We start from the raw sequence: 14,971 nt of genomic DNA on the forward strand, positions 1-14,971 counted from the left end.
TCCATTTCCTCAAGAGTTATAGGTCTACTTAAACTACTTATCTGATCTTGATTTAACTTTGGTAATTGGTATCTATCAAGAAAATTATCCATTTCTTTCTGATTTTCCAGTTGTGTGACATACAGGTTTTTGGATTATGGTCTAATGTTATTTAGATTTCCTCAGTGTCTGTTGTTATATCTCTCTTCATTTCTGATTTTGTTAAATTAGATATCCTCTCTCTGCCTTTTGGTTACTTTACATAAGGGTTTGTCTATCTTATTGATTTTCTCAAAATCAACTCTCTTTTTTTCACTGATTCTTTGTATTATTCTTTGTTTCTATTTTATTGATTTCAGCTCAGAGTTTGGTTATTTCCTGCCTTCTACTTCTCTTGGGCGTGTTTGCTTCTTTTGTTCTAGAGCTTTCAGGTGTGCTGTTAAGTTGCTAGTGTGAGAGCTCTGAAATTTCTTTATGAAAGCACATATTTTATTGAATTCTAGAAAGTCTTTATTATCTTTATTTCTGCCTTCACATAGTAGTCAAGAACTAAATTTATCTCTAAAAATAAACATATAACAGAACTGTCTGTGGATCCATCTATGACTTATAAAGAATCAATATCAGCATGCAGTTTTTCTCTCAGACTGACATTAAACTCACTATGTAGCCCAGGGAGGCATTAAATATGTTTTCCCTGCATCAGCCTTGCAATTGGCTGAGATTACCAGACAGTGTTTTATACTTGTAACGTCTTTCTGTATCATTTATATCTTTATTCCTTATTTGGGATATGTTGCTATTCTCTTTGTATATGATGATGAGGTTATGGATTTAGAAAAGGTTTTGATATATTTATTTGTGATTCTGTACAGGAAGTTTTAATGAACCAAGACTTTCTAAGAGGCCTTTACTAAAAGACCAGACTTGTAGGCCAGTCTGACACTTAGGCCAGTGTCTCTCAGGAACTGAAGTTGCAGCTTCTCGGGACAGAACTCTGCTTCCCAGGCAATGGTTATCCTCCTAAGGAATCTGTTTGAAATTTCTCATGTTCACTTTTCAAACATTGTCTGACTTGCCTCTCTGCTAACCTTGGCCATTTGCCCATTGCAAATAGTATATGAGGTAGTGTACTTCTTAATAAATTTGCTTGACATGAGACATTGACTTATGCAAGACCTTCTGATTCAGCTGCCGCTTTCGTCATCTTTATTTCTTATCCCTGACTTTCTCAATCACTGTTTGGGACCATTGGGACACACACACACACACACACACACACACACACACACACACACACACACACACATATATATTCAGAGGAAATTTTTTTCAAACTTTGTATATACATATTCACATGTACATGCAATAACAATTAATGAAAAAGATTATGAATTTGAAAGAAAAGCAAAAAACAAAGAAAAGCACAAAAACAAAACCAGAAACTTCCTTTACTCCTGCTTTCTTTCTTTTATCCATTGAATACTGACAAAGTATTTGCTTTATTTATAAAATGCAGGGATATTACTTATCTCTGACTACATAATGGGTTGAGTCCCCAAAGTTACCAGACTCTGTGTGATATATCTGCAAAATGGCTGTCCACCTGTGGCAGATTCTATTTTCTGATCTCCCTGAGTCCTACCTCCCCCACAGAATACAGAGTCTGGATCTCCCTGGATCTGGACAGGTAAACACCAGAGTAGTGTCTCAAGTGGCACTTTTCGGCCTGAGAGATGCGAGGTTTAGCTGCCTCTGTCTTGGAGTCATGATGTGCAGCTGGGCATAGGTCACATCACTGGGCTCCTTGGATGCAGCAGCCTGGAGTGGGAGAAGGTAGAGTAAGGTCTGTGCTCAGCACTGGGGGCCTGGGGAACTGGAGAGGTCAGGACCCACCTGATGGTCTCTCACTTTGTCTTCTTTTGCCTGCCTGTTGTTTGAGTCCAGCGGTTCCTTTGGCATGAGGGAAGGAGAGGTGGGCTCTGCCCTTCTGAGTCTGGAGGGTTTCACTTGAGCATACAAATCTTTGGGGTGATTTTCCTCATGTTGGTTCTGCCAAAAAAGAAAACAAAGCACAGGGAGTGTATACTGATGCCCCAGAGGCTCTACTCCCACTCGATTTCTATGGGGTCAAACAATGTCATTGCTGATGGGGTCTCTGGAGCTGCCTAAGACCTCTGAGTGCCTGGCAGTTTCTTCCTGAACTTCTGACATATTATCCACACAAGGTGACCTCACTCCATGGGCTCCATCTTTTAGAAAGAGAATGTTCCTTCCCACATAACACCCGTACCTGCCATGCCCTGCCTAGATGTGCCAGTCCATCACGTTTCTAGTATCCTCCCCACTCAGATTTCTCTTCAGAAGGCTCTTTTCAGCCCTCCCTTTAAATTTACAATGATGATGTTCCCCCACACAACCACAACTAATTCCCTCTCATTCATTTCCCTCAAACACGTTGCAAGGCTCAGTCTCTGTGTCGTCTTCATCGTATTCCTTATCCTATAGCTTGTCCCCGTGTGGGGGGAATTCTGTTCTCTCTGTATCTGCTACTCCCACAGGAGGCATGGTCAAGAGTGAGATCCAGGAAATTGGAAGAGGAGCCAAGCTGCAGGCGGGTGGCCTTGCAAATATGGGTGACTGAGTTAGATAACCAGTGCCCACATTTTAAAAAAAGCCAAGCAAGAGTGCACATGCCTAGTACCCAAGTACTGGGGAAGGGAGACTGGTGTCCAAGGCTCAATGGTAGCAATTTAGCCAATCAATGGTCTTCAAGGTCATTGAGGGACTCTGTCTCAGAAAATGAGGTGGAATAAAATAGAAGAAGACATCGATTGTTGGCCTCTATCATCTACCTGTTCTCACACATGTGTGCACACAAACATTGTCAGGTGAGGGTTCTCATATATTCATATTTCCTGTTCACTTACTTGTTAGTTTTGTCGATAATATTAAGCCTTATGCATTCAAAGTAATCACTTTACCATTGAACTAGCTTCAGACACTTACATAGTCTTCTGAGACCAGGATGCATGCCAGCAAGCAGAGAGATGCTGTGAGAACGGAACGTATGGCCATACGGCCAAAAGTAAAGGAAGCAAGGGTAAGGTCACAGCACACAGAAGACAAGTGCTTCCAGAATCAAGAAGCCAGCTGTGGGTAATGCTGGGAGCTGAAAAAGGACAGTGATTGATTCCAGGGTAAAGTGGGTCATAAGTTCATAGCATTGTGGAAAAGAGTCTCACCATAATGTCCAGCTCCATGCTCTCTTTATTCTGTCTTCCCTTCACCATGGTATCTGTAATAACAGAACATACAGGTCTTCCCCTGACCAAATTCCTAGGACTTCTCACCTCCCCAGTTACCTTCCCCCCCTGGATAGCAACAGAAGAAAGGGTATTTTGGGAAAGGGTTCATAATGAGTGTTTGGCAAGTGTCATAGTGACTTGGTGCCTCAGAGAAATTACCCAGACCCTCCATCACCCCTGTGATGCTGAAACCTCAAACATTTCCCTCCCAGGGGCCCTCTTTCTCTCACACAAGGTTTCTTCCTGGATAACAGCAGCTGGGCTAGATATGGAGAGAAAAGAGGTTGTCAGGTGGCAGTGAGGGGAGGCAGGCAGGTGGGGGTCTAGGTTGCTGGCCTTGAGTTACCTCTTCTGGATGCCTCTGTCCCTGGTCACTAGCTCTCCAGCTCCTGCAGAATGTTGCAAGTTGGTCGCTGTCTGGACTGCAAGAAAGAGAAGAGTCTCAGTCATGAGGGTGGAGCATCCTTACCTAGTACCTTTAGGAAAGGAAAGAAGCTTTACAACTCATTTCATATGTGTATGTGTTCAAATGTTCCAGAAGATGGAACAACTCACATGATACTTGGTACTGCACAAGTTTTAAGATCATATTGATGATCTGTCCATGTTTCTTTTTTTTTCTTTTTTTTGAGACAGAGTTTCTTCCTGTAGCTTTGGTGCCTTTCCTGGATCTCACTCTGTAGACCAGACTGGCCTCGAACTCACAGAGATCCGTGTGGCTCTGCCTCCCGAGTGCTGGGATTAAAGGCATGCGCCACTGAGTTTCACAGAAGTGTTTTTAAAGTGATGTCTCCCCGTCTGGGCTTTCCACAGGGCTCGCTTGCCTAGTCCCTGCTTGGGTAGCCAACAGGGGATGTACTACACCCTGAGAATATGACCACCCACACGCTACTCACCTCCCTTGCTGTGATTTTTCTGGTGCCTGAGTCTGAGCAGAAGGAATAGGGTAAGAAGGAAGAGCAGCAGAAGGAATCCCACAGAAACTCCAATCAAAATCTTCTGGTATCTTGCTAGTCCTGGGATACAGATAACATGAATGAGGACTGGTGTGAGAGGCACATACTAAGTCATTGTATTCACTACCGACCACCCTCATAGCCATGCAATATGAGACTGACTCTCATCACTCCAGACAGTTCACCTGCTGGTCACCCAGCAGGAAAGAGCATCGCTGAGGATTGAACACAAGAAATCCAGCCTTCAGTCTTATTCCCTACTCTGGAGCTAAACTGCATGAACTGAAAGGAAGGAGCCTGTGTACTCTGAAAAGACTGTGTCACGTACGGCTACACAGTGTCAAGATCACAATGTCAGATGGGGCAAGACAATTGCAGAAGTGGTTTCTAGAGAATTTCGCTGTATGAGAAGGACACAGATAAGATCAGCACTAAAAGGAACTTAACATCTAGTCCAGAGCATACTTATAGAAACTGAGAATCACACAGGAGAGAGGTTTGTCCATGTGAATCTGTCAGAAAAGACTGCATCTACCCCATATCTAGATTGAGTGCCTGGACCAATCCTGCAACAGAGTTCTAGTTTAGAGCTCTGTGGTCAGACTCCATGGTGTGAAGGACTGGTTTTCAGGGCATCATGGGATGAGTTAGGGAAATTGTGGGAAGTTACTTCCTGCTCTCATTCACATGCTTCTCTCTCCTAGGATAGATGTCAAATATCTCTCTTTGTCAGGATGATGCTATTACGTCCTCGCCTGTGAGCCTCTTTGGTTCTGGGGACCATGTTGAGCACACAGCTTGAATTCCAGCATCCTGGTCAACATGCAAGCTGATAGAGACGTTAAGACTTACAGGATCTGAGAGATTTCACACTCTGGAATGAAACAAACTCCTAGACAGGAAAATCTAACACTTGATATGAGCCTTGTGGCCTCAGGAAACTTGGTAATAGGACAATGGGAGGGGGTGATGGGGTAATGTCTGATCTAATTATCTCAGTTCTTCTTAGTCTTACATCTACACTGAAGCCTCTCCAGAACCTTGCAGCTGCCTACCTGGAACATACTGAATTTTCCTAAAGAGGGTAGAATGGGTATTAATCAAGGAATTCCAGCTTGCCTCTGTATCATTGACTACTAAACACTTTCTATTTAGCCCTCCTGCAAATTAACTAACTCTCATCCCAGTCAAGAGCTTCCAAGGTCAAGTATCCAGTGCTATCCTCTGATCTCACACATGTCATGGCCATCTCACCTGAGACTATGATCTCCACGGGTGTACTGGGGTGTGACAACAGGTATGGAGATGAGCTTTGATAACCAAAGCACATATAGGTACCCCCAAGGGATGGGGTCACAGCACTCATGGAGAACTCTGCCTGATATTGTGAATCTTGGAGCTTTGATATTTGACGCATGTGAGAATGCAATGCACCCTGCTTGAACAGAAGGAAACTGTTCACTGGGATTGATGATTTACACAACAGGATCACATTCTCTCCTGAGGACATGGTGGTGCCTGGATGCACTGAGAGGTTGGGTGTGACAAAGAGTTTTCCTAGAGAGAAGAAGGGTGAGTGAGGGGCTACAGTCATTGTTCTGAGACCCCTTTTCATTACATAGTCTTCTATATTTTCCCTGAATGCTATTCATCTACTCCCCTCTCCACAGATGTTCCTCCTAAGATGATCTTCACCATCTTGACCATCAATCACTGGCCTCCCCAAAGCTGACCATGATCAGAGTCTGGGTTCCTGAGAGAATACACTATGTTCCTCACCTGTGATCAGGATGTCCAGAGGGTCACTGGGGGCTGACCACTCAGAAGAGATGCTGTATGAGCCATGGCATCTATACCGGCCACCAGTGGTGAAATCCACAGAGTGTAAGGTGAAGTTTGCATGAGACTCTCCAGCCTGGGTAAAATGGGCAGACATCTGTGGGACATCACTTCCACCCTCCTTGGAAAGAGCAAATCTGTCATAACTCATGTCTGAGTAACACTTGAGGGTCAGTCTCTCTCCAGGTGCCAGGAGGGGTCCTTGGGGGGTTATCAGGGAGGGCTTCCTGGATGACCCTGGAAGAAGGATATGTATAAAGGCAACAGGTCAACTCTTGCTATACATTCCTGTGCTGACTAAGTTTAAGTTAGCTGGACACAAGCTAGAGTCATTGGAGAAGAGAGAACATCAACTAGGAAAAAGACTCAATAAGATTTTGCTGCACACATTCCTGTATGCAATTTTGTTAATTAGAAATTCACAAGAGAGGGCCCATCAGATTGTGTATGGTACCACCCCTGGGCATGTAGTCCTGGGTTCTATATGAAAGCAGGCTGAGCAAGGCAGTAAGCAGCAACTCTCCAGGGCTTCTGCATCAACTCCTGCCTCCAGGTTCCTGCCCTGTTAGAGTTGCTCTCCTAACTTCCTTTGAGGATAAAGAGTGCTGTAAAAGTGTAAGCCAAATAAAATCTTTTTCTACAACTTGCTGTTTGTCATGGTATGTCATTTCAATAATACAATCCTAACTAGGACAATAACCTCTCCTTCCCTGCTCTGATAGTTTCAGGGTCTCTCATAATCTGGGTCATAGCAGTCGAGATCTGCCTTCAGCCATCATGGCTGGAACCATCCTCGGGATAGCAGAGTAAGTGATAAAGGGTTCTTGTGTCAAAAACCAGTTGAGTGAATAAGTCTTCCTCACCTGAGACATATATCTCCAGAGGGTTACTGGCCTCTGACCAGATATGTGATTTACTTCTGAAGTATCCATAACATCTAAAGGGCCCATTCTTGATGGATGTCACAGGGATCTCAGGAAACAGAGCCTGGGACTGTCCAGTGTCTATGTACTGTGCCTTGAGGGACCTGGAGAAATTCTGATCTTCCCCAGTCACAGTGAACCAATGGTATCTTTTTGATGAGACACATTGGAGGGTTACATTCCCACTTGAGGTCACCACAGGGCTGGGCAAGGCTGACAGAGTAGGTTTACCATGGTAGAAACCTAGGAGAAGATGATGTGGCCTGTTAAATGATACATTGTCTCCAGCAGCTGGGCTATGGGTGAAAATATTTGGGAGATATATTTCCTGAGGGAAAATGTAGAGGACATGATGTACTTGATCTCACAAATAACGTGGTAGAAATCAGGAATGTTATTCATGCAGTGTTTCTGAACAATTGATGGAATAAATACCTGTTTTCTATCAAGAGACCTGTGAGTAGATGTTAATAGCCAGGGGACCATCAATAAGTAGCTCTAAACCTCACCTGAATACCCCAGAATGTATATCCTAGACTCTGTCTCCCTAGACTTCATCATTAGCTCTCAGTTAATGAACCTCATTCTTAGGGAAGATGTCACATACACTTTATAGCCTGCTGACATCTATGTTATCTTGGTCAGAGACCACACCAGATCACAGGCCCGTTAGCTATTGAACCGATCTTCATGGTCACTTCTGAGTTGAGTTTTGATGCAATAAGACTTAGTTGTTCACTGGATTTTCTATAACACCAGGAATCTTTTTGTCCAAATTTGTACTGTGTTTAAATTTGCTACAATCAACCACCTGGTGTCATACTTTTTAGAAGTGTGAACCAGCAACAACTATGTCAGTGTGATCTAAATTTTCCTTGTTGCCAATTGCATGTGGGTCGTACTCTGCCAGCAGCAGAGCTTTCAGGGACCAACACACAGAAAATGTGAGGACTGTGACTCTTAGTGTCCACTCACCTGTCACCACCAGTTCCAGGGAGTCACTGTGCTGTGTCCACCCAGCAGAGTTATAACAGTAACAGTGATATCGTCCTGCATTATACTCTGTCATGGATGGGATGGAAAACTTGGCCTTGTGATCAGGTACTGGTGCAGTCAATCTACCTGAGGGTGCTGGGCTTTCTTCTTTATACAGGAAATATATTTGAGTTTCCATGGTTCCCTCACACCAGATTGTCACAGGATTCCCTGAGGTGATCACAGAACTTGGCTCAGCCCAGATGCTGGGTTTCTGGAGGGTCCCTGAAAAGAGGAAAGTGAGAGGAATGTGGGAATTTATACACTTGCACAATGGATATGATACTTGGACTTGACCCTTGAATAACAGGATGCATGGAGCCCTCTGAAGACCCTTCTCTCTCTCTCACCTCACTCTCCCAAATTCCCTTCTCAGAACACCACTCGGTGGTTTCTGTATCTGGACTCCCATAATTTGTGTGCTGGCCCTTATGTGGGCTGTGGAACCTGTCCTTCCCTGTACTGATCACACATTAGGGTCTCTTGGGAAAACATGTTTCATGTTCAGTGTCTTTCAATAGAGAGGATGGGGCTTAGTCACCTGAGACTAGAAGCTCCAGGATGTCACTCCCTTCTGACCACACTTGAGGCTTGCTTGCGTGATAACCATAGCATCTGAAACTCCATCTTTCTCTGAGAGTGATGGGACCCACTTGGAATCTGGCTGAAGAATGGCCATAATATACATATTGTGAGTCCATGGAGCTGTACAACTGCTCATCCTTAATTAAAACAAACCCATCATATCTCTGATTTGAGGTACATGAAAGGATTACAGATCCTCCTAAGGCTACAACAGGGTTCGGCAGTTCAGACAGGGTGGGTTTGTTGTAGACACCTAGGAGAAATACATATGGAATATTAAATGGGTTCACAAGTCTGGATTGTCCCCCAAACCTGAGTAAGGAGTGAGGATACATTCACAGAAGACTTTTCCAAAGACTCACATCTGGGAATTCATATAATTCCTAAATATCTACTCACCTGTCACCACCAGTTCCAGGGTGTCACTCTGCTGTGTCCACCCAGCAGAGTTATAACAGTAACAGTAATATCGTCCTGCATTATACTCTGTCATGGTTGGGATGGAAAACTTGGCCTTGTGATCAGGTACTGGTGCAGTCAATCTGCCTGAGGGTGCGGGGCTTCCTTCTTTATACAGGAAATATATTTGAGTTTCCATTGTCCCCTCACACCAGACTGTCACAGGATTCCCTGAGGTGATCACAGAGCCTGGCTCAGCCCAGATGCTGGGTTTCTGGAGCATCCCTGGAAAGAGGTAAGTGAGAAGGATGTGGGACTTTAAACAGTTGTACAGTGAATGCGAAGCTCAGACGTGACCCTGGAATAACAGAAGGACACATGGAACCTTCTGGAGATCCATATCGTTGCTGACCCTCCCATGTTCTGTTATCACAACACCTCCCATTGGTTTCTGTATCTTGACTCCCAGAGTCTGCATCTGTATCTGTGGGCTAATACACCTATCCTTCCCTGTGCTCACCACAGGGACACACAGAACCCTCTGAAGACCTGTCACACTCCTCACCCTCCCAAGTTCCCTTTTCAGAACACCCCTCAGTACTTTCTATATCTTGACTCCCATAGTCTGCATGCTGTATAAGTGGGTTCAGGAACCATTCTTTCCCTGCACTTATCACACACTAGGGTCTCCTGGGGAAACCTGTTTCAGGTTCAGTGTCTTTCAATAGAGAGGCTGGGGCTTCCTCACCTGAGACTAGAAGCTCCAGGATGTCACTCCCTTCTGACAATACATGGGGCTCTCCTGAGTAGTAGCCATAGCATCTGAAACTCCATCTTTCACTGAGTGTGATGGGACCCACTTGGAATCTGGCTGAAGACTGACCAGTGTATACATATTTTGAGTTCATGGAACTAGAGAACTGCTCATTCTTAATTAAAACAAACCCGTCATATCTCTGATTTGAGGTACATGAAAGGGTCACAGATCCTCCTAAGGTTACAACAGGGTTTGGCAGTGCAGACAGGGTGGGTTTGATATAGAAAACTAGAAGAGATACATATGGAATAGTAAATGGGTTCACACAGTCTGGATTGTCCCCCAAACCTGAGTAATGAGTGGGGATACATTCAGGGCAAACTTTTCTAAAGAGTCACATCTGTGGATTCATATGATTCCTGAGTATCCACTCACCTGTCACCAACAGCTCCAGGGTGTCACTGTGCTGAGTAATTGACCCTTGTATGACAGAAGGACACATGGAACCATCTGAACATCCATCTCTCTGCTGACCCTGCCAGGCTCCCTTCTCAGAACATCCCTCAGCGCTTTCTGTATATTGACTCCCTAATCTACATGCTGTATATGTAGGCTCAGGAACCTGTCCTTCCCCATACTTATCACACATTAGGGTCTCCTGGGGAAAACTGTTTCAGGTTCAATGTCATTCAATAGGGAGCCTGGGGCTTCCTCACCTGAGACTAGAAGCTCCAGCATGTCACTCCCTTCTGACCACACTTGAGGGTTGCTTGAGTGATAGCCATAGCATCTGAAACTCCATCTTTGGCTGGAGGTCGTGAGACGCACTTGGAACGTGGCAGAAGACAGTCCAGTACGTACATTCTGTGAGCCCATGAAGCTGGAAAACTTCTGATTGTTCTTAATTAAACTGAACCCATTGTATCTCTGATTTGAGGTACATGAGAGGGTCACAGACTGTCCTATGGTTACAACAGGGCTGTTCAGGGCTGTCAGTCTGGGTTTGATGGAGACACCTAGAAGAGATAAACATGGAAAATTAAATGGGCTCACACAGTCTGCATTGTCCCCTGAAAGGCTGATGAGTGGGAATACATTCAGAGCAGACGTTTTAAGAGTCATGTCTTGGGACACAATTCCTGAGTATTGTACAAACACTCACCTGTCACCACCAGCTCCAGGGTATCACTGCGCTCTGACCACCCTGCAGAGCTGTAGGAGTAACAGTGATATTTCCCTGCATGCAGTGTTGTCACAGACAGGATGGTGAATTTTGCCTTATTGTTGTCATTCTTTTGGGTCGGTCTGTCCCCGGGTTCTAGGTTTCCCTCTTTATGTAGCACATACATTTGGGTGTCTCTGGTCCCCTCACACCAGATGGTGACAGGACTCCCTAATGTGATCAGAGTGCTTGGCTCAGCCCAGATGATGGATTTGTGGAGGGTCCCTGCAAAGTAGAAAAAAATGAGACACATCTCTTAGGATACTTGTGCAAAGGTTACACTTGAAAATGACACTTAAGCTGATTGGTAAAGGCAGAGGGACACATAAAGACCCAATCTTTTGATGGACTCCTAAGTTCTACTGTTATTATTCACCCTTGTCTCCCACATTCTGTAAAATTGGACATAGGAGCTTGAGTTCATTAGCCCACCATATATCAGATCCTTCTTTATGATCCTTAGTCAAATCAATTATTATTCAGAGAAAAGTTTTGGGTTTCCTTACCTGAGATTAGGAGCTCTAGATGGTTACTGGGTACTGACCACAGCTGGGGACTGTTCCAGTAATAGCCATAGCATGTGAAAATCCATCTCTTTTGGGGATTCACAGGACCCACAGTGAACAGCGCCCAGAAGTCCCTGTAGTATGTATACTGTGAGTCCATGTGCCTGGAGAATTTCTCATCTTCCATAATTAGAATGAACCTGTTATATCCATGCTGTGAGAAACACTTAAGGGTCACATAGTCTCCTGAGGTCACCACAGAGCTATGCTGGGCTGACAAGGAGACTTTGCTTGGATAGACTCCTAGGAGACAAGAGGAAACTTGTGCAGTTTATTCGCTAAAGTATACATTTGCCCCTCTTCTCGGATTTGAGAAAGGGATCTCAAAGTGAATGTAGTCCCTTTTTCAAAGCAGGTCCTGAGATTAGGGATGAGTCCTCTCACCTGTCACCACCAGCTCCAAGGTGTCACTGTTTTGTGACCACCCAGCAGAGTTGTAACAGTAACAGTGATATTTCCCTGCATGCATTTTTGTCATGGAAGGGATAGTGAATTTTGCCTTATTGTTGTGATCCTTTTGGGTCTGTCTGTCCCAGGGTTCTGCACTTCCCTCTTTATGTAGCACATATTTTTGGGTTTCTCTGGTCCCCTCACACCAGATGGTGACAGGACTATCTAATGTGATCAGAGTGCCTGGCTCAGCCCAGATGGTAGGTTTGTGGAGGGTCCCTGCAAAGAACAAGAAAAAATTGTATGTTAAGACAGTTGCACAAAGAAATTCACACTTGCAAATGATAGTTATGCTGATCTGCAACAGCAGAAGGACACATTAAGACATCATTCTTCCCTGGACCTAATGGCTTCTACTTTTAATGCCCATCCTGGTTTTTGAACCTTATTCACAGCTGTATCCCGAGTTCTGTGACATTGGGCTCAGGATCATGAGCTCACCAACCCACCACATATCAAGTCCATTTCTGTGACCTCTTATCTGGCCAATGATCATTCAAAGCAATATCTAAAGCTCCCTTACCTGAGACCAGGAGTTCTAGGCTGTTACTGGGTAGTGACCACAGCTGTAAGTTGTTCAGGTAATAGCCATAGCATGTGAATCTCCATCTCTGTTGTGAAGTCACAGGACCCACTGTGAACAGGGCCTGGAATACACCAGTGTATGTGTTCTGTGAGGCCATGCGCATGGAAAAATTTTGATCTTCCTTCACTAGAATGAAACTGTTATATTCTTCTTGTGAGGAGCACTGAAGAGTCACATAACCTCCTGAGGTCACCACAGGGCTGGGCAGGGATGAAAGGGTGACTTTGCTGGAGTAGACTCCTAGGAGAGAAGAGGAAACATCCTAAGTGGACTTATATTGCTAACATGGTCACCCCATTCCAGAATTGTCCAAGGGACCCCACAGGAAATATATTCATTTCCTCAAGACAAATCCTAGTGTTGGGGAAGGGTCCTTTCACCTGTTATGACAAGCTCCAGGGTGTCACTGATTTCTGATGTGCCATTAGGGCTTTTATAATAACACCGATATTGGCCTGCATCGTGAGTTCTAATGGATGAGATAATGATCTTGTTCTTTTTTTCAGTGTCTTCATAAGCTGTTGGTATCTGGAAATCTGGATTTCCTTCTTTATAGAGCTTGTATTCCTGGGCATCTAAGGGGCCTTCACAAATTAGAGTTACCTGCTCCCCAGTGGTTACCACATTACCTGGCACAGCTCTGAGTGTGGGTTTAGAGAGGACCCCTGAAAACAAAACAAAGCAAAACAAAACAAAAACAAACAACAACAAAAAAAATGGAAGTTTGGTCAGAAGACATTCTGCTCAAATCCATGCTCTCGTTCTCAGGACCTTGCAGGCAACACCGGCATCAGCCCACACCAGCTCTTCTCCATCTCTTTTCTTCACAGGTGACCTGTGATCCCCACTGAGAATGTACACTTTAGAAAAGCTGGAAAGACACTCACCTGCTACCACTGGGTTCCTGGGGCACACAATCAGTCCTGCAAGAGAGTTACCTGTGAGTGTATGTACTTGAAGCCTGAGCAGGACCTCCACTTCCAGATGCCTTCTGAGCTACTGAGACACCCTGATGGATTACTGCTCAACTATGAGGTAGACTACTTCTCAGAACAGAATTCTCTCTCCATAACTTCATTTCTCACCAAGACAAAGCAGAACTGTGAGGTTGGGGATCATAGCATCTTCCAGTTGCCAAAAGTTTGCAGATGGTTCGTCCTCTTGCCAAAAGAACAGACACAAAGTATATTGCCTGTGCAGTATGGTGCCTCCTTGTCAAGAGTATGTTATACAGGCAGTCCTTGCAAAAACAGGAACTGCTCTTTCTAGGCAAGTGCCTTTTGTTTTCCCACTGCAGTGAAGGGTGGGGCTGCAAAACACGTGGTCTCCGTTCCTGGGGGTTTCCTTGGTTTTGGTTTTGGTTTTTGACAGGAAGCCTCCTGAAACCCTGGCAGGGCTAAATCTCCTCCCCTTTCTCAGTCAGCTTCCTGTGAGATTGGTTTACAAACCCATATCTGATTTTGGTATCTTCTTGCAGAGCATCTCCCATATGCCATCTACATTTTCTTGGATGGTCCTCTTCACCAAAGACCAGGACTTAACAAGAAATAATCCTGGCATCTTTCTGAACCAACACCTTCAGCTGAGGGGGCTCAGAGCTGATCTTTTCCTGTCAGACTTTCTGCTTGGTTCTCTATCATTTCAGTCAGATGACACTCAAAATGTTGTAGGTTCTTTTATCATGGCCAGCTTCCTACCCAGCCCTAGATATGCTTTGAGTAATTTGTGGGAAATTTTCTTGGGGATACATGAATACTAAATGGCTATTTCCCAAGAAGGTACATCAATGACAGAGACAAAGACATGATTTTATCCAAATTAAGTGGGTGAAACAATGAGTTTTATAAGTGTTCCTAAGAGGGATATGAGCAAACATTTTCAAATTTATTTTTCTTTTTTTTTTTTGAGACTGGGTCTCACTGTTTACCTCTAGATGTTCTTGAATGCACTCTGTAGAAAAGATGGACCTTGGACTCATGAAACCTGAAGGAAGATTCATTTCCCACAAGCTAACCCGGTTTGACACTGGAGGGTTAGCTTCTAGCCTTGATCTTCCTTCTATGATTGTTACCCCTGTCTCCATACCTTCTGTTTAAAGTTTTATCTGAGAGTTTTCCTACGGATCAAAGCCTGTGCAAACTTAGTAACAACAACAACAACCAAAAAAAAAAGCTATGGTAAGAAGGAGAATTTGCATTTGGCATTATCTCTCTTGGGGGCTTCAAACAAAGACTTTGGTATATAGAATTGGCTTATTAAAGGAGTGATTTGTAAAACAATAAAGGATCCTTTACTTACCAGTAGTTGTACAGTCCATAGAAGTGAATCCACCCTACAGGTAGAAGAGGATAAAAATTCATCCTTGA

General features: G+C 44.2%; 1 protein-coding gene across 1 annotated transcript; it reads right to left on the reverse strand.

The window, feature by feature from the left end:
* Positions 1-1,263: 1,263 nt before the first annotated feature.
* Positions 1,264-13,814, reverse strand: LOC128125687 (leukocyte immunoglobulin-like receptor subfamily B member 3). Its single transcript, XM_052763318.1, has 20 exons — positions 13,691-13,814; positions 13,493-13,528; positions 12,986-13,270; positions 12,543-12,845; positions 11,954-12,238; positions 11,510-11,812; positions 10,944-11,228; positions 10,498-10,797; positions 9,025-9,309; positions 8,582-8,878; positions 7,981-8,265; positions 6,946-7,248; positions 6,023-6,319; positions 5,498-5,800; positions 4,184-4,303; positions 3,634-3,709; positions 3,518-3,549; positions 3,225-3,277; positions 1,876-2,031; positions 1,264-1,800 (listed from the first exon to the last, which is right to left on the reverse strand). Exons 1-20 carry the CDS (start codon positions 13,722-13,724, stop codon positions 1,690-1,692), a joined length of 4,149 nt encoding a protein of 1,382 aa, XP_052619278.1. The 5' UTR covers positions 13,725-13,814; the 3' UTR covers positions 1,264-1,689.
* Between the last annotated feature and the right edge of the window lie 1,157 nt (positions 13,815-14,971).

Source organism: Peromyscus californicus, unplaced genomic scaffold, assembly GCF_007827085.1.
Source record: "Peromyscus californicus insignis strain IS unplaced genomic scaffold, ASM782708v3 Scaffold_4__1_contigs__length_199733344, whole genome shotgun sequence".
Lineage (NCBI taxonomy): Eukaryota > Metazoa > Chordata > Mammalia > Rodentia > Cricetidae > Peromyscus > Peromyscus californicus.

Excerpts from the sequence above, each read along its gene's own strand:
- LOC128125687 (XM_052763318.1), bottom strand. The coding sequence starts at position 13,724 with ATGATCCCCAACCTCACAGTTCTGCTTTGTCTTG. Across the intron at positions 12,846-12,985 it reads CCTGGAGCTTGTCATAACAG|GAGTCTACTCCAGCAAAGTC; the intron begins GTGAAAGGACCC and ends CTTCTCTCCTAG. Across the intron at positions 7,249-7,980 it reads CCTGGAACTGGTGGTGACAG|GTTTCTACCATGGTAAACCT; the intron begins GTGAGTGGACAC and ends ATCTTCTCCTAG.